Source organism: Nicotiana tomentosiformis, chromosome 7, assembly GCF_000390325.3.
Source record: "Nicotiana tomentosiformis chromosome 7, ASM39032v3, whole genome shotgun sequence".
Lineage (NCBI taxonomy): Eukaryota > Viridiplantae > Streptophyta > Magnoliopsida > Solanales > Solanaceae > Nicotiana > Nicotiana tomentosiformis.
Window position 1 is genome coordinate 71,390,329 of NC_090818.1, and position 22,805 is coordinate 71,413,133.

General features: G+C 39.6%; 1 protein-coding gene and 2 non-coding genes across 3 annotated transcripts; 1 reads left to right on the forward strand and 2 right to left on the reverse strand.

Annotated features, from left to right (window-relative positions):
* Nucleotides 1-982: 982 nt before the first annotated feature.
* LOC117277357 (small nucleolar RNA R71) lies at nt 983-1,089 on the reverse strand. The gene has a single exon (XR_011409978.1). It is a non-coding gene; the product is annotated as a small nucleolar RNA R71 (small nucleolar RNA).
* A 9,959-nt stretch (nt 1,090-11,048) lies between these two features.
* Nucleotides 11,049-22,805, forward strand: LOC138895776 (agamous-like MADS-box protein AGL62). Its single transcript, XM_070180505.1, has 3 exons — nt 11,049-11,648; nt 12,924-13,010; nt 22,503-22,805. Exons 1-3 carry the CDS (start codon nt 11,049-11,051, stop codon nt 22,803-22,805), a joined length of 990 nt encoding a protein of 329 aa, XP_070036606.1.
* On the reverse strand, nt 22,470-22,576 carry LOC117281032 (small nucleolar RNA R71). The gene has a single exon (XR_004511622.1). It is a non-coding gene; the product is annotated as a small nucleolar RNA R71 (small nucleolar RNA).

The following is a 22,805-nucleotide window of genomic DNA, read 5'->3' on the forward strand; positions in this document are numbered from 1 at the left end:
GGACCATAGTGATCTTTAACTTGATTGTGGTTATTGTAGGCTCTCAATTATATCCTCTTTTATGGTCTAGTTGTGTGAGGGGTGAGGTGATTTGTTGCTAGTCCAAGTATCTGTATGAATGGTCTATAACTTGCCCCGAATGTGCTTCAAGGCGAAATCCTAAGTTTTTCTTGGTTTGGGAAATGATTGTTGGCTTTACTTGGTCCGTTTCAGCTTTCTACTGCCAACCAATGTCATTACCCCTAGTCAACCCCCTTTGGAACTCTCGCCTTTCTCATTTGATAATCATGTTATAAGCCTTTACCCGTTTTGTCGTGATCCTCTCTTGGCACCCGGACCATCCTTAACACTCTTGTGAAATAAGTGGTTTAAGGCATAAGTTTAAGAAAAGGTTGGGCAATATTCAACCAAAGAACTTATGGATGGAAATGGTGATGATAATGTAGATTTGGCTGCAAGGGAAGCAACCCAACAATGAGAAAAAGTTGCACGGGATGCTGAGGAAGCAGCTATTAGAGATGCATAGATTATCTATGAAGAAGAGAGGGGTTGGAGAATTGCTCAAAATCAACCCTTAGCTACAAACCAGTTCGGAAATATAGCTCCCATTCTTGGGAGATCACTGGGAGATTATGCTAGACCGATGTACAATCAAGGCTTATCAAGTGTTAGACCACCTCAAATTGCAGCTAACAATTTTGAGTTGAAGTGAGGGTTGCTTCAAACCGTTCAGAACTATTGTGTCTTTATAGGAAAGATGAGCGAAGATCCAAACACACATCTAATGAATTTCGAGGAGATTATTAACACTTTTCAATATAATGGGGTGTCACAAGATGCAGTGTACTTAAGGGCATTCCCCTTTTCACTTAAAGATGATACAAAGAAGTGGCTTCAAAGCTTGCCCACGGGATTGATTAGAACATGGGAGAAGATGACCGAAAAATTTCTTGATAAATATTTCTCCTCATCTAAAATGGGCAAGTTTAGAAGAGAAATCCATAACTTTTGTTAGAAAGAGACTGAAACTATTTTTGAAGCATGGGAGAGGTTTAAGGAGATTGTTAGAAAGTGTCAACACAGTGGAATTGAACTCTGGATGCAACTCCAGGACTTTTGGGATGGATTGACACCGGACTCGCGTAGAATATTGAGAAATGCAGTTGGAGGCCCTTTGATGAAGAAGACTCCAGAGGAGATAGTTACAATTCTTGATGAGTTATCTGAATATGCTAATCAGTGGCCCTCGGGGAGTGCTGAAAGAAGAAGATCAACTGGTGTTCACCAAGTTGATGCTAATACATCTGTGAAGGCATAACTTGATACTATGGCTAATGAAATCCGGAAGTAGACCTTAACCACGATACAAAGTGAGCCTCATGTAGCCTGTGATATATGTGGAAAAGGATACCCTACTCATGAGTGTCAAGCTTCAACTAAGGAAGTGAATGCTGTGGGAAATTATAATTTTAATGTAATGGGTCAGAAGCACCCCAGTTTTTCATGGAGTTCACCTGGGGGTAGCAAATGCATGGCAATAAAACAACCCCAGATTTCAGGATAATGAGCTCCTGGTTTTATGAATCAGCCGTGGCAGCAGTTTCAGCTTTAACAGCCCAATAAACCTAGTCTAGAAGATTTCATAAAGGCCTTCATTGTGAAAATTGATGAAAGATTTGAAGTACAAAGGGCAGCAATTCAAAATTTAGAGAAGTAAGTGGGACAAATTGAAATAATATTATTTTAGAGGGTTCCATGCACTCTCCCTGCTGATACTGAAAGAAATCCTAAAGAAACAGTGAATGTTGTAACCTTGAGAAGTGGACAAGTGCTGAAAGTCCCCACCTCGATCCAAAAAGATGTGATACTTGAAAAAGAAAGTGGGGAGCAGCTGAAAAGTGATGATGACAAGAAGAAGAAAGGCCCAATGAAAGCTGAGAAAAAAAATGGAAAATAAATCGAGAAGGGAGGAACATGAGGAGAGCAAGCATATGCCTGTGCTACCTTTCCCTCAAAAGCTATGTAGAGAAAAGTCGGTCAAGTAGTTTGAGAGATTTCTGGATGTGCTGAAACAGGTTCATGTAAACTTACCATTCACAGAAGTGCTCTCACAAATGCCTTCTTATGCTAAATTCTTGAAAGAGATCCTTACGAAGAAGAGGAAAATAGAGAAGACCTATGTGGTCAAGCTCACAGAGCATTGCAACATGATATTGCAAAATAAACTCCCACAAAAGTGTGGAGATCCAGGGAGTTTTACTATACCTTGCTCTTTAGGAACTATTAATTTTGATAAGTCTTTATGTGATTCTGGTGGCTCAATTAATTTAATGCCTCTATCTATTTACAGGAAACAGGAGAAGGAGATTGGAGAGATAAGGTCTGCACCAATATCATTGTAGCTGGCAGACCAAACAACTTTAATACCCGAGGGTATAGTGGAAGATGTATTAGTTCGGGTGGATAAGTTCATAGTTCCTGTGGATTTTATAGTGGTTAATATGGAGAAAAACAACCTGGCCCCCCTCATCCTAGGAAGACCATTCTTAGCGACGGACAGGGCGATATTAGATATACATGAGAGGAAACTCATGCTTAGAGTGGGTGAGGAGACTGTGACTTTCAAGATGGATGTATAAAAGGGGGTGCAAAAAGGAAAACCAGCTCCAAGTGTTGAGTGGAAAGTAAAGGGCTCGAAAGAGAAGACTGCAGTGAGCGAGAAAGATAAGTGTGGGGTGTTCCCTGAAAAGGCTGAGAAGAAGCTGTTTGCATGGAGCCCGACTTTGGCTCAGACCCCGACTAGATATTCAGGGAAGTTTTCTTTACCTTATACTTTTTAATTGTGTGTAATGGGGACATGCCACAACTTAAATGTGGGGTGGGGGACATTTGTATGTATGTATATTAGTTTTTTTGTTAGTTGTAGTTAGTAGAGATAGAAAAAAATGAGAAATGTTTTAAAATTTTCGATTTTTCCCGATGATGGATACCATCGACGGGTTTCTTGAGGGATTAAAGTCGAAAGAAAAAAGACAAAAAGAATTTCGTTTGTAGGTAGTGTAATAATTCTCCCTTGATCTTTCTTTGTACCGTTGTTTTTTTCTAAGAGGTTTGTTTGAATCAGGTGTAGTTAGTTTTTATTTTAGGAGAAGGAAACCTTGTGTTGTGATTTGAATTGAAGGCAATATGTCATGACTTTATTATACATTGAGAACAGTGAGTGCTTTAGTTGTGACGCTTAGGCTCAGTTTTTTACTCTTGTATAAATACCTTAAATTGTATGATCTTAACTTTGCTTAATTGCTTTGACTAGAGTATGTTGATAGTCCAATCCTGAGTGAGTTATGTGCCATGTATGTGTGAGTTTTTGTGTATTCTGTGCATTGTATTTGATGCCTAGAACTTGCCCCGTGTGTTTGCAAAGCAAAATAGTAGTTTTATTCAGTCTTGGAAGTGATATAGGCATTTCTTTGTTGAGCCATATGTATGCTTTTACCCGCCTAATTGTTGTGTATCTTAGTTAACCCCGTTGAGCATTTAATCCTTTTTCTTTGGCAACCACATTTCAATCCTGACCCATTTGTTTAAATTGACCATCTATTTGAATCTTTTACCTCTCGTGTGCACTTGAATTTGTCATGAACTTTGTAAAAGTTGAAGTGTGGGGTATTGGTTTGGCTTTTGAGTGGAACTATTGAAATAAAGAGAAAGGTGCACTGCTTTGAAAAAGTAAGAGCCACTTGAATTGAAAAAGAAATGAAAAAATAGTTGTATTATTATGCAAAATATTCCTTGATATTGGTGACTCTTATGTATTTGTGCTTAAAGAAGTAGGGAGTTAATGTGTATTCATGCAAAGGTAGAGTTATGGTTTGACATAAGTGTGGGGTATTGAACGATTAAGTGTATGTATTAAAGTGCTTAGGGAGGTGTAGTCACTCTTATATCCAAATGTATCCTACCCATCTCGCAACCTACATTACAACCAAATAATGTCCTATTTGATCCTTCACTGAATGAGCTCAATTAGTAGAGTAGTACATTACGGGCAAACCTATGGTACGTCTGTTGTGGCACATGAATATTGTTTCTGAGAGTGAGTGAATTCTTTCTATCTTGAGTTCCTAATTATTCTTAAATTTTATTGTGTGTGGAACTACTCTCTATTACTGTGTGATGGCACTTGATTCGTGAAGGAAAGGTAATGTCGTTGATCTCTGTGTTGGAGTAAGTGAGTGGTTGTGAAAAATGCGTGGTGCTTTTGAGTCAAACCTGTTTTAAATATTCTTGGTATGATGAGTTATGAGAGTTGTTGAAAAAGGTCGTGCCTATATGAAGTGTAGTTTGATTTCTCGAGGACGAGCAATGGTTTAAGTGTGGGGTGTTGATGGTAGGCTATAATATGGTGTTTTAGTCGCTTATTTCACTCTAATTCACTGTACTTTACTTGTGTTGAGCTTTAATTAGTGGTGTTTTGCACTTATTATGTATTTTATGCCTTGTAGATGTGATTTCGAGCTATTTAGATGTTGTGGAGGTAATTCGATCTATTTGGAGCTTTGAAGTATGAGTAAAAGCCCAAGGGATTAAGCCGGTATCATGATCAGGGGTCGAGGACCAAGTCTCGACGTAAAAAATCACGCAAAAAGCAACACTCAGAGAAATTTGCACTGCTGCGGCGCGTTGTGTGCAGCAATAGTGTATTTTTGTTCCCTGGTGAATTGTTGAGCTCTCTGGATTTCCCCACTAATTCCCCGCATGGCGCGTCGCCCTATGCGGCGCGCCTGTGCAAGTTTTACAGAGTGAAAGTCCTATTTCGGCTAGGAAAGGGTGATTTCGTCTCGGGCCGACCCTATTTGGTATAAATACATGGATAAATGCTATTTTCTAGACTTTTAGACATACTTCGGACCTAAGGAGGTGTTGGAAGAACACAAGCACAAGGATTTCATCATTCTTTCCTCACTCAATACCCTAGTTTGGATTGAATTTATGTTTTCCTATGCTTTAATTTTATTTGTGATGAATTTCTCCATATCTATGGAGTAGTTCCATTTAGGGTTTGATGGATTTGGTGTATTGATGTTTGTTTGTATATTATAACTCTAGTTTTATGTATTAAATCATTTTCAGATGAATTAAATGTTGTATCTATATTCACTTTTTTCATGTAATCGAGAGAGACATAACTTATGATATCTTTATATTATATTTTTGGTTGAGTTCATAGATTCTTTTAAGTAATCAAAATAGGCTAGTTGAATCATTGATTAAACCTAGTTAGGAGAATAATCGAAAGAGGTTTTCCTAAAGACCAATCCATTATGCACTCTTGCATATCTTCATGTGCTTAGTTACAAGGTTTAAAGCTTAAGTTAAAATAGTGTCTGGATGTCGATTTATGTGTAAACGACCCGAAATAGAGTTTTAATTATTCCAATAGCTCCATATGGTGATTTTGGACTTAGGAGCGTGTCCGAAAAAGTATTTGGAAGCCCATAGCTAAATTAGGCATTGCACCTTAGTCGTGCTTGAGTTTTTGGTAGCACATGGCACTAGTCGTCTCCCCAGGGTTATATTCATACACTTGGTGTGCTTGTTGTCAACATTCGGGCATTTCCTAAGTATAAGCATTTCGGCATGATGGGTGGTTCCTTATTGATTGTTATGTGTAGATCGGGTGGCACGCCGCCATAGGTATATTGGTTTGGATCAGGTGGCACGCCGCCATGGGTATATTGTTTGGATCAGGTGGCACGCCGCCACGGGTATATTGTTTGGATCATGTGGCATGCTGCCACATGTATGTTGTGTCGATCGGATTGTGTGTTGCAATGATGTCATGTTTGGATCGGGTTGCGCGCCACAACAATGTCTTGTTTGGATCGAGTTGCACGCCGCAACAATGTCACATTTGGATCGGGTTGCACGCCACAACAGTGAGATGTTAAGTACGGTTCCTTATGCTTATTTTGTGTGTCTTGTTTCTTATCTCTAAGATGGAGCCATAACATCGGTTTGGCCGTTTTATTCGTTACGCGGGCTGGATGGTTGTTTGCCTGAGTTCGTTCTTCCCTATGGGTCACATTCGAGTTGTAGCTTGTTGGCGTTTTGATGGCACTGTATGAGATTTTAGACAGTGTATGAGGTGGCTTATTGCCCGAGCAACTTATACTGGGTGAGACAAGGTTATTTGACCTGAGATCAGTGCGATCGGATTATATTAAAGAGAAAATATCGTTATTCAGTTCAAAATGAGGTACTGATACTTGACAGGTGGAGAGACTCCATGATTTATTGATTTGACAGGTGGTTATGAGTTTCTGCACATCTCTTTCGTCGTGGCAGTATTGCGAGAGTTGGAACATGACTTATATGTGTTATGAGGTGTATTACGGGCATCAGATTCGTGAAATTGTAGCGATTGTGGTCGGAAGATGTTATTATGTTCAAACGACTTATGTGGTGCAAGGTGTGATTTCAGCATAGGTGCATGATTATGTTTAGGTCCAGTGTATAGTGATTGATGCGGTGTTCGTATGTTAGAATAGGGTCTCGTGGAGAATTCTGGATGTTGGAATTTGGTTCTAAGGCTTGTTAGCTAAGGGTATAGGAAGGATCTTCAATCTGGCTCGAGCTAATTTGCTCACATGGGTCGTGGTGGCACGGGTAGGCGCACGAGGTGTTAAATAGGGATTTTGGACAACTCTGGGATGATTCTTGGCACGTTCAAGGACAGACGTATATTTAAGTGGGGAGAATGTAACGACCCGACCGGTCGTTTTGAGCTCTAGTGCATCGTTCTATGGTTTGCGGTCGAGAGTAGCTTCACTTCATGTTTTGTGACTTGTACGTGTGGTAAGAATTGAATTTCGGGAAGTTTGGAGTTGTTTCGGACGGAAAATTCTCAATTCGGATGCTTTAACTTGGAAGAGTTGACTAAAGTTTGACTTTTGAGTAAAGGACCTCGAAATCGGGATTTGAAGGTTCCGATAGGTCCGTATGATGATTTCAAACTTGGGCATATGTTCGGGTTGAGTATCGGGTAGTCTGGGAGGATTTCAGCGCTCAATTTGGAAAGTCGGCATTTTGAAAGTTTTAGAATTTCATAAGTTTGGTTTGAAGTTGATTTTGATGTTATCGATGTCTGTTTGGGATTCAGAGCCTTAGAATAGGTTCGTATTGTGATTTATGACTTGTGCGTAAAGTTTAGCGTCATTCCGGAATGTTTACATACGAATCAGATGCGTTCGTCGAAGTTTGAATGTTTGAACGTTGAGAGGAAGGTTTCGATCGTTGATTCGTAATTTTGATGTTGTTTGGTATGATTTGAGGCCTCGAGTAGGTTCATGTTATGTTTTGGGACTGGTTGGTGTGATTGGATGGTGTCCCGGGGGCCTCGGGTGTGATTTGGAGTGGTTTCAGACCATATTTTCTTGTTTTGCAACTACTGCTGCTGGTGTCTGGTTTTGTTCTTCGCGAACGCTAAGGGTCTCATGCGTTCGTGAAGAAAAATTTTGGGCTATTGGGATTTGCTCATCGCGAACGCAACACAGAGGTCGCGAATGCGGAGAAGAGCAGAGGCAACCTACGTGAACGTGACACGAAGGTTGCGAACGCAAAGAAGGTTAGGTGGCTGTGAGGCATAAGGCCTTCGCAAATGCGAGGGGCAAAGCGGGAATGCGAAGGGCAGGGGAAGCTAGGCATCGCAAACGCAATCAGGTAGTCGCGAATGTGAAGAAGAGCGGGCCTGGACAGACTTGATACTTATACAGGATTTGGTTCTAGGGGACATTTTCGTCATCTACGGCAAGGTAGGTAATTCCCACATAATGTTAGTTAATTACATGGATTCTAAAAGGATTTAAACATGAAATTTTGTAGAAATTGTGGGATTTTGAAGAAAACCTAAAATTTGGTATTTTTAGATTTTTGCCACGAAATTGGACATAGAATTAGAAATAAATTATATATTTGAGTTCGTGATATTATGGGTAATGATTATCTTCAAGAATTTTCGAAATTCGGGTACGTGGGCACGAGGGTTGACTTTGTTGACTTTTCGAGCGGAGTTGAAAATTATTATAAATTATTAAATTATACGCATTTGGAGTATATTTTTATTGAATTGCACATTGTATGACTAGTTTCGGATCGTTTGGCTTTGAATTAAAGACTTAGAGAGGCATTGCAGCCGGTTATGGAACTTCGGAGCGAGATACGTCTTCTGTCTAACCTTGTGAGGGAAAAACTACCCCCTAGGTGATGTAATTATTATGTGCTACTTATTGTGGGTGATACGTACGCACGAGGTGACGAGAGTCCGTATGTAGCTAAAGTATGTTTATGTTCGAGTAGACTTAAGACTTTATCATGTAATATTTGGATTATTTGAACTCATTTTTGCTAGCTTAATTAAGTGAATTTATAATTGAAATTGATTTAGGAATATATATTAGGCCGAACCTTATCACCTTGAGTTGTTGGAAAAATATCTGATAAACGGTAAATGGTATATCCACTTTATGCTCATTTACTGTATTGTAAGCATGTGCCTCGTAATTCGATAAGTTCCTTCCTTTCTTGTGGAGCGGGCCGAACGCCTCAGCAGTATAATGAGATGCATCTCTAGTTCGTGCCGGTCGACCCTCGGCAGTGTACATACTACTCTGGATCGGGTCGTACGATCTCAGCAAAATCGTGCGTTATATCGCTAGCAATTCGAATATTCACGATTATCCTTCCACTGATGCCTGGTATTTTATATGGTATTCCTTATCCGTTTGATATTGGAACTTGATATTTTCCGAGTTGTCGAGAGATAGGATACGAGATTGAGAAATTTATATCGTAAAATAAAATTTTGAAAGATCATGTTAGTTACATGTTGTACCTCACTGCTACTATTGTGCTTGATATCTGTTTATGAATTATCATACTGATTTATTGGACCACTAGTAAGTGTCGATGTCGACCCCTTGTCACTACTTCTCCGGGGTTAGACTAAATACTTACTGGGTACGCGTTGATTTACGTACTCATGCTGCACTTCTATACTAAATGTGTAGGATCTGACAGGTTCATCTGGCGGACATATTGGCGCATAACTGCTGAGGAGACTTTATGCTGAGCTGCATTCCAGGTTACGTATCGCAGCCCAGAGTCTCCATCGCACTATTAACTTTACCTGTCTTATTTGCATTCCAGACACAAATGATGTATTAGTATTATACTCAGTAAATGCTTATCCACTTGTGACACCGGGTTTTGGGATATTCTAGTTGATGCTTACGGATTTGCATATTATCACCTTTTATTTTTATGCATTACTAATTATGTATGTACCCGAGATTTTAAAGGTGTAAATTTCTTTACTTAATAAAATTTATGATTTCGAAAGTAATATAATGAATAATTAACGTGATAGTTCACCGTTGGCTTGCCTAACGACGACGTTTGGCGCCATCACAGTCTATAGTAGGTTTTGGCGTTTCTCTTGATCTTATATACAGAAAGGAAACAAATTACTTTTAAGTGATTCTGGTAAAAATAAAATAAAGACATTGATTATCGGCAGAGGCAGAGTTAAGATTTAAAATTTATGGGTTCTGATGTTGTCATCGAACCCACAACTCATTTTTGTTACTGGATTCGTAATTAAATATTAATACATATTTACTAAAAAATTTAATACAAATATAATATTTAATCAAAAGTTATTGGATTCATCCGAACTTCTAGTTAATCATCTAGCTCCGTCTTTGATCATCGGGGAAGACATATTCTTACAAACTAAAAAAAGGGTAAATGCAATAACAGAAGGGTTTTAAGACTTTAAGGTGGAAATATATCATATAAAAACTCCCCGGGTACATTCAGTTACTGCGACATAAATTAAACTTTACAGTAGATAAGATAAAATATACGAAAATTATCGTCCTATATCATTATCTATCTTGAAATCAAGTTAAACTTTTGATAAAAATGTATTCATGCTGGAGCTGGCATCTATAGTCCTTACCTATAAATTAGCACAAAATCATTAAGAAAATTAAAAAGTACTGTAAAAAACCTCATTCATTCTTCTAATCTTTTAGATTTTAATAAGCTCATTCTGCTAACAATATATTACTTTGCATATTTGTTCCTCTTAATGGTAGTGAAGATACATTTTATGATTATTGAATCCCGACTTGCTATTCTAGAAAATTTTCTGTCTCTTCTTCTGGAAAATCTAGAGATAGAACCATCCTTCTTAAGAAATATGCCATATTTTTCTTTATTTAATTCTTATGTAACTTTATTATTTGTAACTGTATGATCCACTACAACAATTTATTTCACGAAAATTCCCATATTCCGACACAATTTTTGCAATTTCTTCATATCTTATAATCTATATATGTTATTTAACTTTTATGATTCATAACTCATCAATATCTAAACTTAATTATCACCACCTGATTTCTCAAGCTAAGACACTATTATTATCTAACTATTATCATAATTGGTTTCTCCTTAGGTTACAACTCAAAAGTAAATGCAAAACATGATTGTCTTTAGGTTACAAATCAAAAAAAATAATTACGTATAGTATCTCCAATATTGGCAAATATCTCCTTTTCTCACTCACCATCATTTATTCTTAAAATAATCTTACTCTCTTAATTAATTATCATTTATCCCTTCTAGCTAGCTGCATAAAAACCAATCAATAGATAGAAGGGTTGACAATTATAACAAAGAATCAAGTCATTACTTATAAAGGGATAACTCAGAAAAAAATTTGACTTTCACAAGTAATATATATACCTTATTGTTTTAATAATGCCAACTAGGGTGAATTGAGCATCATATTATCAATCCATTAAAAGGATAAGATTTTCTAACTCCCAAATCAACACATTACATAGAAACAATAGTAAAATCATTTTAAAGACAGCACGTGTGAGAGTACTCCAAAGCACCTTTAAATAGTCCATATTTTTTACTTTGAATGTTAACTCAAAAACCACAAGAATTATCTCTAATATTCTTTAGTTTCAGCCATGGCAAAGAAACCTAGCATTGGTCGTCAAAAGATCAAAACTGCCAAAATAGAGGTGAAAAATCATCTCCAAGTTACCTTCTCAAAACGTCGTTCTGGACTTTTCAAGAAAGCTAGCGAACTATGCACACTTTGTGGTGTTGAAATAGCTATCATAGTTTTTTCTCCTGCAAGAAAAGTTTTTTCTTTTGGTCACCCTAATGTTGAGTCCATTATCGATAGATTCCTGTCAAGAAATCATAATCCAATTTCTAATTCATCACTTCATCTTGTTGAGGCTCATCGAAATGCTAGTGTTCGTGAGCTCAATTTGCAATTAACTCAGATTCTTGCTGAGCTTGAAATTGAGAAGAAAAGAGGAGAATCACTTGATCAAATGAGGAAAACTAGTCAAAGTCAATATTGGTGGGAAGCTCCTATGAGTCAACTTGGTTTGCATGAACTTGAACAATTAAAGGAATCCATGGAGGTTTTAAAAAATAATGTGACCAATCAAGCAAGCAAGTTTATGGTTGAGATTACTGCTAACTCTTCTTTTTATTTTGGTATTAATGGTAATGGGATATTTGACAACTATGATATCAAGCCAGCTCAAATCATGGTTGCTTCAAATAATCTTCATAACCATAACTTTGGTTTTGATTCAGCTGGATTATTTTAATTCTGTTCTAGTTTACCTCTTATTATTAACTAAAACCAACGAGTACCTCACTAGTTGGTCTTTGATACAAGTTTTTCAAGTTCTCAGTTTGTGTATTGATTGCCTATATATGAGCAACAACAAATGGTTGCACTTATAAATCAATATGTTAGTAATTGCATAATATTTTGCAATCCTTCTATTGCTATTATCATGTTATTACTTCCCCAGCAATTACCTTCATCCATTGCTTTTCATTAACAAAATCATGTCTTTATTTCTTAGTGTGAAGTTGAGTTCTACCTTCCCTAATTTATACAAATAAAATATATCCGTCAAATAATTTCTCTGAAAGAACATATATCAAGCATTCTTACCATGTTAAATGATTAATGGGGAAAAGATGAATACATTTTCTTGTAAACAGAATAATAAAATATAGGGTTGTTGTTACAATTATAAGCTTAAGTAATAAACCAAATAAAAACCAGATTAAAGCTTTAGTAAATCATTGGAAAGTGGCATTAACGTGTGACCTCACTGTCAATAAAAGGTGGAATAAAGACTATAAGAAACCACATTCAAATTTTAACAATGAAGTAAAATACTAAGAAAATGTAAAATAAAGAGTGCAACATGACCAATTTAGTTTTAGCAATCTCTCTCAGCTTCTTCACCTTGACTTTGGCAGCAATATTATTCCTTCTCTTCTGATGTCGCTCTTCCTTAAACTTCTCCCTGTTCTCAACTCTTTATTTCCATTTCTCCCTACTTTTCTCTTTCTTCCTCGTCTCCTTCTTCATACTCTGCTTCGGTTTTGAAGGGTTATCATATGCTTCCACTCCTATTGCCCTCTTTGCTGCTGCCTTCCATAATTCCCTCTCTGCTACCTTCCGATTCTCCCTCTTTACCTTTCCCAGCCTCTTCACTCTTTTTAATTCTTTCGCTTTTGATACTTTCCTTTTCTTCTTCTTCTTCTTCTTCTTATCATCACCATCGTCTCAGATTTTGACTTTTCCAAACTCTATTTCCTTGCCATTCACTCCTCTTTCTCTTCTTCGATTTTGCATTTTTTTCAACTCTATGGCTATTAGGTTTGTTGTTCTTGCCAGTACCTTGGTTATTACCAAAGAGCATTTCGATCTTTTTGCGTAGCCTTTGCATCAGTTGTTCGCGAGTAACACATGAGAGATTAGGGTTACCATTAATACTATTAGGGTTATTGGTTTTTTGCAGTTTCTGAAGGGAGTGAATGAGGAGTCGGAGGATGGAGAACTGATTTTTCTTATCAAGGTCAAGAAGGTTATGACGGGCAATTATGAGGTATGCTTTATTTCGTTGCTTTAAGGAGGCCTTTATGACTTTGGAGAGGTAGCCTTGGTGCTGCAATTTGCTGTGGGAGACAGGAGTGAAAACTCAAGGACAATATATCCTAATAAAAATTACTTGAATGAAGTTTTACATTCCAATTCCTATTGAATGTATACAATTCATGAGTACCAGCTCACTCTCTACGGACTCTCTCGCTAAGAGTACTTCCAAAATTCACGACAAAAGAACTCTGTAATCCAAACCCTAAATCTTAACATTATTTGAATAAATTTTGAATTTTATGTTGTATATAGGTTAGTAAGATAACTTCGGACTATGTCAAAATCTTTATTTTGATCAAGGGTCTAGTGCAATGTCTTTGATGCTAACTATCCTTTCTTCCTTCTTTGCGTTGTTGCTGCATGAAAGAATTTAGATTTACGTCTTGTATACGGTCGAAGTCGAGCTCAATTTCGATTTCGTAGATTAGGTTTGAAACATGACGACCACGGACTGAAGACCGACCTCGATTCTCACCGAGCTAGTACCCGAGGTCGGAAAACCTGCCTTCGAGGAAAATTGAGTCTGGTGTCGACCTTTGCCTCGAACGAGCTCAGGGATAAATAATAGAATACCAAATTATCTGCGAACCAGACGAATATTACGGCGAGAATCTCGGCACGTATCAGCAAGAAACCGGTAATCAGCAAATCAAGAGATTTTTACCTTTTATAGAAATGTACCTAGAATAGGACTCATTTACTATATAAAGGGGGTCTGATAATTCATTCAAGAATGTCAAACTCTTTTAAGTGTCTTTGGTTCCAAGCTAAAATACAAAAATGTCAAACTCTCAATCAGTAGTTATTTATGTTGACAACGAGTCCGGTCACCAAGGTGAAAATAACAACATAACGCCTAGTAATGAGATACCACCTCCTGATCCCGTTGGAATTCCGATCGCAGATTCGATTGACGCTAATTCGCATGTGGCTATCGATATAAACTTGCCTACTGACCCCGAAAATAGCATTCGTGGTGGAGCCCAATCGGCAACTCAAAACACACAAAACGCTGAAGAAGACGGGATCAGTCTACGAGTGATCTTCGAAATGTTGCAGGCTCAACAGGCGGTGATAGCTCAGTTACAGAACTAAAGCCATCCACCGAGTAGGGTTGAGCCCGATCCTCCCCAGGAAGTCACCTGCAGGGATGAACCAGTCATAGAAAAGTCGAACGAACACGAATCGGGGGCTAACCCCGAGATCATAAAAACGCTCGAGGAGCTGACAAAACAGATAGAATCAGGGGAGAAGAAGATCGTGGCTAACGACAAAAAGGTGGAAACCTACAATTCCAGGGTAGACCAAATCCCAGGAGCACCTCCGATATTGAAGGGCCTGGATTCCAGAAAGTTCATGCATAAACCTTTTCCACCGAGCGCGGCTCTGAAGCAGATCCCCAAGAAGTTCCGTATGCCCGAAATACCCAAGTATAATAGAACGACCGACCCAAACGAGCATGTAACCTCTTATAAATATGCTATCAAAGGAAACGACCTGGAGGACGATGAGATTGAGTCTGTTCTGTTGAAAACATTAGGGGAGACCCTGTCGAAGTGAGCTATGATATGATATCACAGTTTACCTCCTAATTCTATTGACTCATTTGCTATGCTTGCAGATTCTTTCGTAAAAGCACACGCATGTGCCATCAAGGTCGAGACTAGGAAATCAGACCTTTTCAAATTCAAATAGAAGGATAACGAGATGCTTAGAGAGTTCGTGTGTCGTTTTCAAATGGAACGAAGGATCTGTCATCGGTCCCTGATGATTGGGTTGTTCAAGCTTTCACTCAGGGACTTAATATTCAAAGCTCGGTGGTTTCACAGCAGCTGAAGCAAAACTTAATAGAATACCCGGATGTTACATGGGCCGACGTGCATAACCGATATCAATCGAAAATCAGAGTCAAAGATGATCAACTCGGGGCCCCTTCGAGGTTTGTCTATCCTGTCAGAACCCTTGACAGAGTAAAGAGAGATGTCGATCGCAAACCGATGCCAAACATGGATCAGTATCAGCCATATAACGGAGATCTTAGAAGCAGCGGGTCCGGGAAACTCCATGAGAAATGAAAGGAGAAATGAGCGAGGTCAAAGCAGCCGGGGACTTATAACCAAAAATGGCTTCGACAGGTCCAAAGACGCACCGAGGCTATCAGAATATAACTTCAGTGTCGATGTTTCCATCATTATATCAACTATCGGGTGCATCAAAGATACCAAATGGACTCGACCTCTACAGTCTGATCCAACCGAAAGGGATCCTAACCAGATGTGCAAATATCATGGCATTCATGGTCATAGAACGGAAAATTGTCGACAGGTGAGAGAGAAAGTGGCCCGTCTATTCAACAATTGACACTTTCGGGAGTTCTTGAGCTACCGAGCCAAGAATCATTTCAGGAACATGGATTCCAACAAAAAGGCAGAACAAGAAGAACCTCAACATGTCATTAACATGATCATCGGAGGGGTTGATATCCCACATGGGCCGATGTTGAAACGCACCAAATTATCCATCACTAGGGAGAAATGAACTCAAGACTATATACCGGAGGGAACTTTATCTTTCAACGACAAAGATGCGGAAGGGATCATGCAGCCCCACAATGATGCACTAGTAATATTTGTACTCGTAAATAAAATTTGGGTTAAACGTGTGTTAATTGATCCATGTAGCTCCGCCAACATCATTCGATCATGGGTCATGGAGCAGCTCGTTCTACAAGACCAAATCGTGCTTGTAGTTTGAGTTCTGAACGGATTCAACATGGCATGTAAGACTACTAAGGGTGAAATAATGTTACTTGTAAACACCGCCGGGACCATCCAGGAGACTAAAGTTTATGTGATCAAAGGGGACATGAGGTATAACGCTTTATTCGGGAGGCCATGGATCCACAACATGAGGGCGGTACCCTCGACAATACATCAGGCACTAAAATTCCCAACACATGATGGAGTCAAAAAAGTCTACAGATAATAGCCGGTTGCGAAGGAAATGTTCTCGGTCGAGGAGGTGATACCGACATCTACAATTTCAACATCTAAGGGCCCAAACCAGATGGTAAATAACGGGGCCAAATAGAAGTCACTGATACCATCTTCTACAGATTCGGACAAACAAAAGGAAGTCGAGGATGATGATTATGGGGTTTCCAGATCTTTTATAGCCCCCGATGATTCCGATGCCACTAAATCCATGGTCGAGGAGTTGGAACAAGTCATACTGAGAGAAAGCTTTCCCGATCGAAAGGTATACTTGGGCACGGGGCTAAGCTCCGAGCTGAGGGTAAAACTCATTCAATTTCTTATAACTAACGAAGATTGTTTCGCTTGGTCCCACCTCAATATGATAGGAATCCCGCCGGAGATAACCACTCACAAGCTAAGCCTGGACCCAAACTTTCACCCTGTTAAACAGAAGAGGAGACCTAGTCGGAGATCAAGCATGCTTTCATCAAGGATGATGTATCTAAACTTCTTAAAATAGGGTCTATTCGGGAGGTTAAATACCCGGATTGATTAGAAAACATAGTGGTAGTCCCTAAAAATAGGAATAAACTAAGAATGTGTGTAGAATACAAAGATTTGAATAAGGCATGCCCGAAAGACTCTTTTCCTTTGCCCAACATAGACCGTATGATCGATGCCACGGCCGGCCACGAGATCCTCAGTTTTATCAATACATATTCCGGGTACAACCAAATACGGATGGACTCGGGTTATCAGGAAAAAACTTCCTTCATCACTAAATAGGGAACATACTGTTATAACGTACTGTCGTTTGGATTAAAAAATACCGGTGCTACTTACCAACGCCTAGTAAATTGGATGTTCGAGGAATAAATAGGAAAATCAATGGAAGTTTACATTGATGATATGTTTGTTAAGTCCCTATGAGCAGAGGACCATTTAAAACATTTGCAAGAAACCTTCAGTGTACTGAAGCAGTACAATATGAAGCTGAACCTAGAAAAATGTGCGTTTGGAGTTGGGTCAGGTAAGTTCCTCGGATTCATGGTATCCAATTGGGGAATCGAGATCAATCCCGATAAAATCAAAGCCATTGAAGATATCACGGTTGTGGACAACGTAAAGACTGTGCAAAGGCTAACAGGACGAATACCCGCCCTGGGGCAATTTATTTCGAGGTCATCTGACAAGCGCCACCGATTCTTCGCATTGTTGAAGAAAAAGAACAACTTCTCGTGGACCCCGGAATTCTAACGAGCTTTGAACGAACTCAAGAGGTATTTATTGAGTCCTCCCCTACTTCACATACCGAAGACAGACGAACAACTGTACTTGTACTTTCCGGTCAAGGAGATAGCGTTAAGTAGAGTCCTAGTTCGGGAAGAGCAAAGTACGTAATTTCTAATTTACTATGTTAGTAGGACCTTAGGTGAGGCCAAAACTGGGTACCCTCAGCTGGAAAAACTGGCGCTCGCTTTGCGAGGTGCCTCTAGGAAGCTAAAATCGTACTTTCAATGTCACACCATATGTATCGTAACTACTTACCTATTGAGGAACGTTATGCATAAGCCCGAAATCTCGGGCCGATTGGCCAAATAGTCCATAGAAATAAGTGGGTACGATATTGAGTATCAAACTCGGACTGCCATTAAGTCTCAAATTTTGGAAGACTTTGTGGCCGACTTTACACCGGCCCTAATACCCGAGGTTGAAAGAGAGTTATTGGTTAACTCAGGAACTTCCTCGAGAATTTGGACCGTCTTCACGGACGGTGCCTCAAACACAAAAGGGTCCGGACTTCGCATCGTACTAACGCCACCAACAGGTAATATAATTAAATAATCTACTAAGACTGTGAAATTGACTAACAACGAGGCCGAATATGAGGCTATGATTGCAGGCCTTGAACTAACCAAGATCTTGGGTGCAGAGGTGATCGAAGCCAAGTGCGACTCCCTCCTTGTGGTAAACCAAGTCAATGGAACATTCGAGATTAGAGAGGAACGAATGCAAAGTTAATTGGAATAATTACAGGTGATATTACATCTGTTCAAAGAATGGACTTTGCAACACGTACCTCGGGATCAAAACAGTGATGCCCATGCGCTCGCTAACTTAGGGTCGTCGGTCGAAGACGACGAGTTCAACTCGGGAGAAGTCATACAACTTATGAGATCGGTGGTGGAAGAAGGCCACACCGAGATCAACTCGACGAGCCTAACTTGGGACTAGAGGAATAAGTACGTGGAATATCTCAGATCCGGTAAACTACCCCTGGATCCAAAAATGTCGATGGCCCTACGTACAAAGGCGACCCGATTTATCTTGTCCAAAGACAGAACCTTGCTTAGAAGAACATCTGATGGTCCACTTGCAATATGTCTAGGGCTGGGTGATACTGAGTATGCTTTGAGGGAAATCCACGAAGGTACCTGTGGAAATCATCCAGGCGCTGAATTGCTGGTTCGAAAAATAATCAGGCCGGTTATTACTGGATCAACATGGAAAAAGACGCAAAGGAGTTCGTTCGAAAAAATGATGAATGCCAAAGACACGCTTCGGTGATCATCGACCCGGGGAGCTGCTGCCTTCGGTTTTGTCACCATGGCCATTCATGAAGTGGGGAATGAGCATCGTTGGCCCCCTTCCATGGGCACCCGGTAAGGCTCAATTTATATTGTTTATGACAGACTATTTTTCTAAGTGGGTGGAAGCCCAAGCATAAGAGAATGTCGCGGAGAAGGAAGTCATCGATTTCATTTGGGACGACATAATATTCCGATTCGGAATACCGGCCGAGATTGTATGCGACAATTGGAAACAATTCATCACAAGCAAAGTAACCAAATTCCTTGAAGACCACAAGATCAAAAGGATCTAATCAACACCCTACCACCCTAGTAGGAATGGACAAGACAAATCTACCAACAAAACCATACTCCAAAACCTTAGAAAGAGGTTAACCGATGCCAAAGAAAGATGGAAGGAAATACTACCCGAAGTCCTATGGGCATACCGTATGTCCTCGAAGTCCAGTACCGGGGCTACCCCATTCTCTTTAGGTTATGGCATCGAAGATCTGATCCCGGTCGAAGTAGGAGAACCAAGTATCAGACTACGATATGCAATGAAGGAATCAAACGACGAGGCTATGAGTACGAGCCTGGAGCTATTAGATGAAAGGCGCGAAGCCGCCCTTGTTCAATTGGCCTCCCAAAAACAGCGGATTGAAAGGTATTACAATCGAAGGGCCAACCTTAGATATTTGAATATCGGGGACTTGGTACTAAGGAAGGTCACACTAAGCACCCGAAACCCGAACAAAGGAAAATTGGGGCCAAACTAGGAAGGACCGTACCAAATTGTCGAGATCACCGGAAAAGGATCCTACAAACTCGGAATAATGAACAACGAGCAACTACCGAACAACTAAAATATAACTTACATGAAGCGATATTACTGCTAAGGTACGACCCCATTCTTTCTTTATTTACATTTTAAACTAACGCTTACAGGTAACCAACAAGGGATGATACGAGATTTTAGGTCTGAAAGCACGCGTTGCACTCTTTTTCTCTTGAACCAGTTTTCTCCCAAATGGGTTTTTCGGCAAGGTTTTTAATGTGGCAACCAGTAAATCGTGCTAACTTAAAGTTGAAGACCGGCTACAAGCCGATGATAATCACAACAGCATTCAAGCCATTTCTTCGATCAACCCTGAATACTGGGGGGCATTACCCTCAAATATCGACTTTAGCATGGAAAGAGATTTCAAGATTGAAGGGTGTAGACCGATAGAATTAATTGTAAGGGCTAAACGGTCAAATGAACCGTGCTCACATAGACTGCTCGGACCCTGGCACAAAGCCAGTATACATGTGTAACTATTATTCACAAAAAGGAAAAGAAGTCTCTTCCTGCGCATACACCTTTTGGCCTTTAAACTTTTTCTTACATTTCTCGAAGAATTTCCTACATATGATTCCCTAAAGGTATTGAGCCCAAGGGCCACCTTAATCCGCATTCGAACAATCACGCTCACTCGGGGACTGCCGCTCGAAAACAAACTCGGATGGTCCGAGCCATCAGACCTTGGGGGCATAAGCTTATTTGGCATTCCCCGAATTAAAGGGCTACGACTGTGCCAAGATAATAAAACCCAAGGGCTCAAAGCTTATTTGGCATTGCCCAAAATCGAGAAGACTATGATTATATTAAAAAAGGTTCGGAGATGTTCGAGACTTGTAACAAAAACAAGGCCTTCAAAAAATCTTCATAACCGGTTCTAAAGGCTACCTTTGGCAAACTATAAACCTAAACTACTTTGGGAAAAAGTTTTCGGTAACATCGAATCCCCACGATGCCTTAAAACAAAATAATTTTAAAGGCAAGGTTTGTTCGATCCTTCAAACATAACCTAACTATTTCATGCTAAGGCATTTCGATCTTTGCGAATACAGATAAAAAAGCAAAGGAAAAATTCAAAAGCTATGAAAGGGAAAAAGCCTTATATATATATCAAAAATTCTTTTTACAAGAGCTGAATAGACCCGATACAATTCTTTTACAAATGTGGAATGGCCTCAACAAAAAGATGATATAAAAAACAAAAGGCAAAACGCCTAAAAAGATCCTAAATGGCCTAGTCTTCATCGGGGGCCACGTCATCGCCTACAGGGTCTTCGCCACCATCAGACTCACCTGAATCTTCATACCCCTCGAAGTCTTCCTCTTCGAGATAAGCCAGCTTCCTGGCCTTGGCTTCATATATCTTGGCATTCTCGATTTCAGCCAATAAATCAAAATCCCGAGCATGGACTCCCTCAAGGGGCTCCCTTCGGGATTTCCACTTCGTGTGCTTCACCATATTTCTCGCTTGGTCCTGAGTCACCTCGGCATCATCCTTGTGTTGAGCCACCCTATCATCGACCTCGTCAACCTCTGACTTGGACGCTTCAAGATCCTTGGCCAGATTTTCTTGATCGGACACAACCGAGTTCAGCTGAGACTGGTCCTTTTCTTATTTGTAGTTTATCTATCTTTAGTAGTTATTGTTCATTAGCTTTTTTATTTTTCTAGTTTAGTTCTTATTTTGTTAGTAGTTTCTTTTTATGTTTTCGTAGATAATAAGCCTTTGATTTTCTTAATGCCACGGTTATTTCCAACGGTAGTTTTTGTGTGAACCGGGTGACTCATCCCAACGATGGATGGCGTGACAACCTTCTTAAGGGAATAAATCTGTTTTTGTGTTTAGGTAATAATAATAGTAGTAGTAATGAATAAAATGCCTAATCAAATCATTCTTCAAAAAGAGTTATTCATGCTTCATTTGGTACAACACACTTAACTATGTGCTTATGGCTTGAAACAAGGTTTTTGAAAGAAATTTACTCTAGTTAGTGACTTTGAGACTCTTTAGTTGACTTTTGTAATCATCGAGCGGCTTATTGGACCATAGTGATCTTTAACTTGATTGTGGTTGTTGTAGGCTCTCAATTATATCCTCTTTTACGTTCTAGTTGTGTGAGGGGTGAGGTGATTTGTTGCTAGTCCAAGTATCCGTATGAATGGTCTAGAACTTGCCCCGAATGTGCTTCAAGGCGAAATCCTAAGTTTTTCTTGGTTTGGGAAATGATTGTTGGCTTTCCTCGGTTCGTTTCAGCTTTCTACTGCCAACCAATGTCATTACCCCTAGTCAACCCCCTTTGGAACTCTCGCCTTTCTCATTTGATAATCATGTTATAAGCCTTTACCCGTTTTGTCGTGATCCTCTCTTGTCACTCGGACCATCATTAACACTCTTGTGAAATAAGTGGTTTAAGGCATAAGTTTAAGAAAAGGTTGGGCAATCCTCAACCAAAGAACTTATGGATGGAAATGGTGATGATAATGTAGATTTGGCTGCAAGGGAAGCAACCCAACAATAAGAAAAAGTTGCACGGGATGCTGAGGAAGCAGCTAGTAGAGATGCATAGATTATCTATGAAGAAGAGAGGGGTCGGAGAATTGCTCAAAATCAACCCTTAGCTGCAAACCAGTTCGGGAATATAGCTCCAATTCTTGGGAGATCACTGGGCGATTATGCTAGACCGATGTACAATCAAGGCTTATCAAGTGTTAGACCACCTCAAATTGTAGCTAACGATTTTGAGTTGAAGTGAGGGTTGCTTCAAACCATTCAGAACTATTGTGTCTTCATAGGAAAGATGAGCGAAGATCCAAACAAACATCTAATGAATTTCGAGGAGATTATGAACACTTTTCAATACAATGGGGTGTCACAAGATGCAGTGTACTTAAGGGCATTCCCCTTTTCACGTAAAGATGATACAAAGAAGTGGCTTCGAATCTTGCCTCCTGGATCGATCAGAATATGGGAGGAGATGACCAGGAAATTTCTTGATAAATATTTCTCCTCATCTAAAATGGGCAAGTTTAGAAGAGAAATCCGTAACTTTTGTTAGAAAGAGACTGAAACTGTTTTTGAAGCGTGGGAGAGGTTTAAGGAGATTGTTAGAAAGTGTCAACACAGTGGAATTGAACTCTGGATGCAACTCCAGGACTTTTGGGATGGATTGACACCGGACTCGCGTAGAATATTGAGAAATGCAGTTGGAGGCCCTTTGATGAAGAAGACTCCAGAGGAGATAGTTACAATTCTTGACGAGTTATCTGAATATGCTAATCAGTGGCCCTCGGGGAGTGCTGAAAGAAGAAGATCAACTGGTGTTCACCAAGTTGATGCTAATACATCTGTGCAGGCATAA

What these genes read in the sequence shown, in the direction of transcription:
- LOC138895776 (XM_070180505.1), top strand. Translation starts at nt 11,049, where the DNA reads ATGGCAAAGAAACCTAGCATTGGTCGTCAAAAGATCAAAACTGCCAAA. An exon ending in TCAAGCCAGCTCAAATCATG is followed by an intron (nt 11,649 to 12,923) that starts GTTGCTTCAAAT and finishes GGTTTTTTGCAG; the next exon opens with TTTCTGAAGGGAGTGAATGA. An exon ending in TTATGACGGGCAATTATGAG is followed by an intron (nt 13,011 to 22,502) that starts GTATGCTTTATT and finishes AACTTTTGTTAG; the next exon opens with AAAGAGACTGAAACTGTTTT.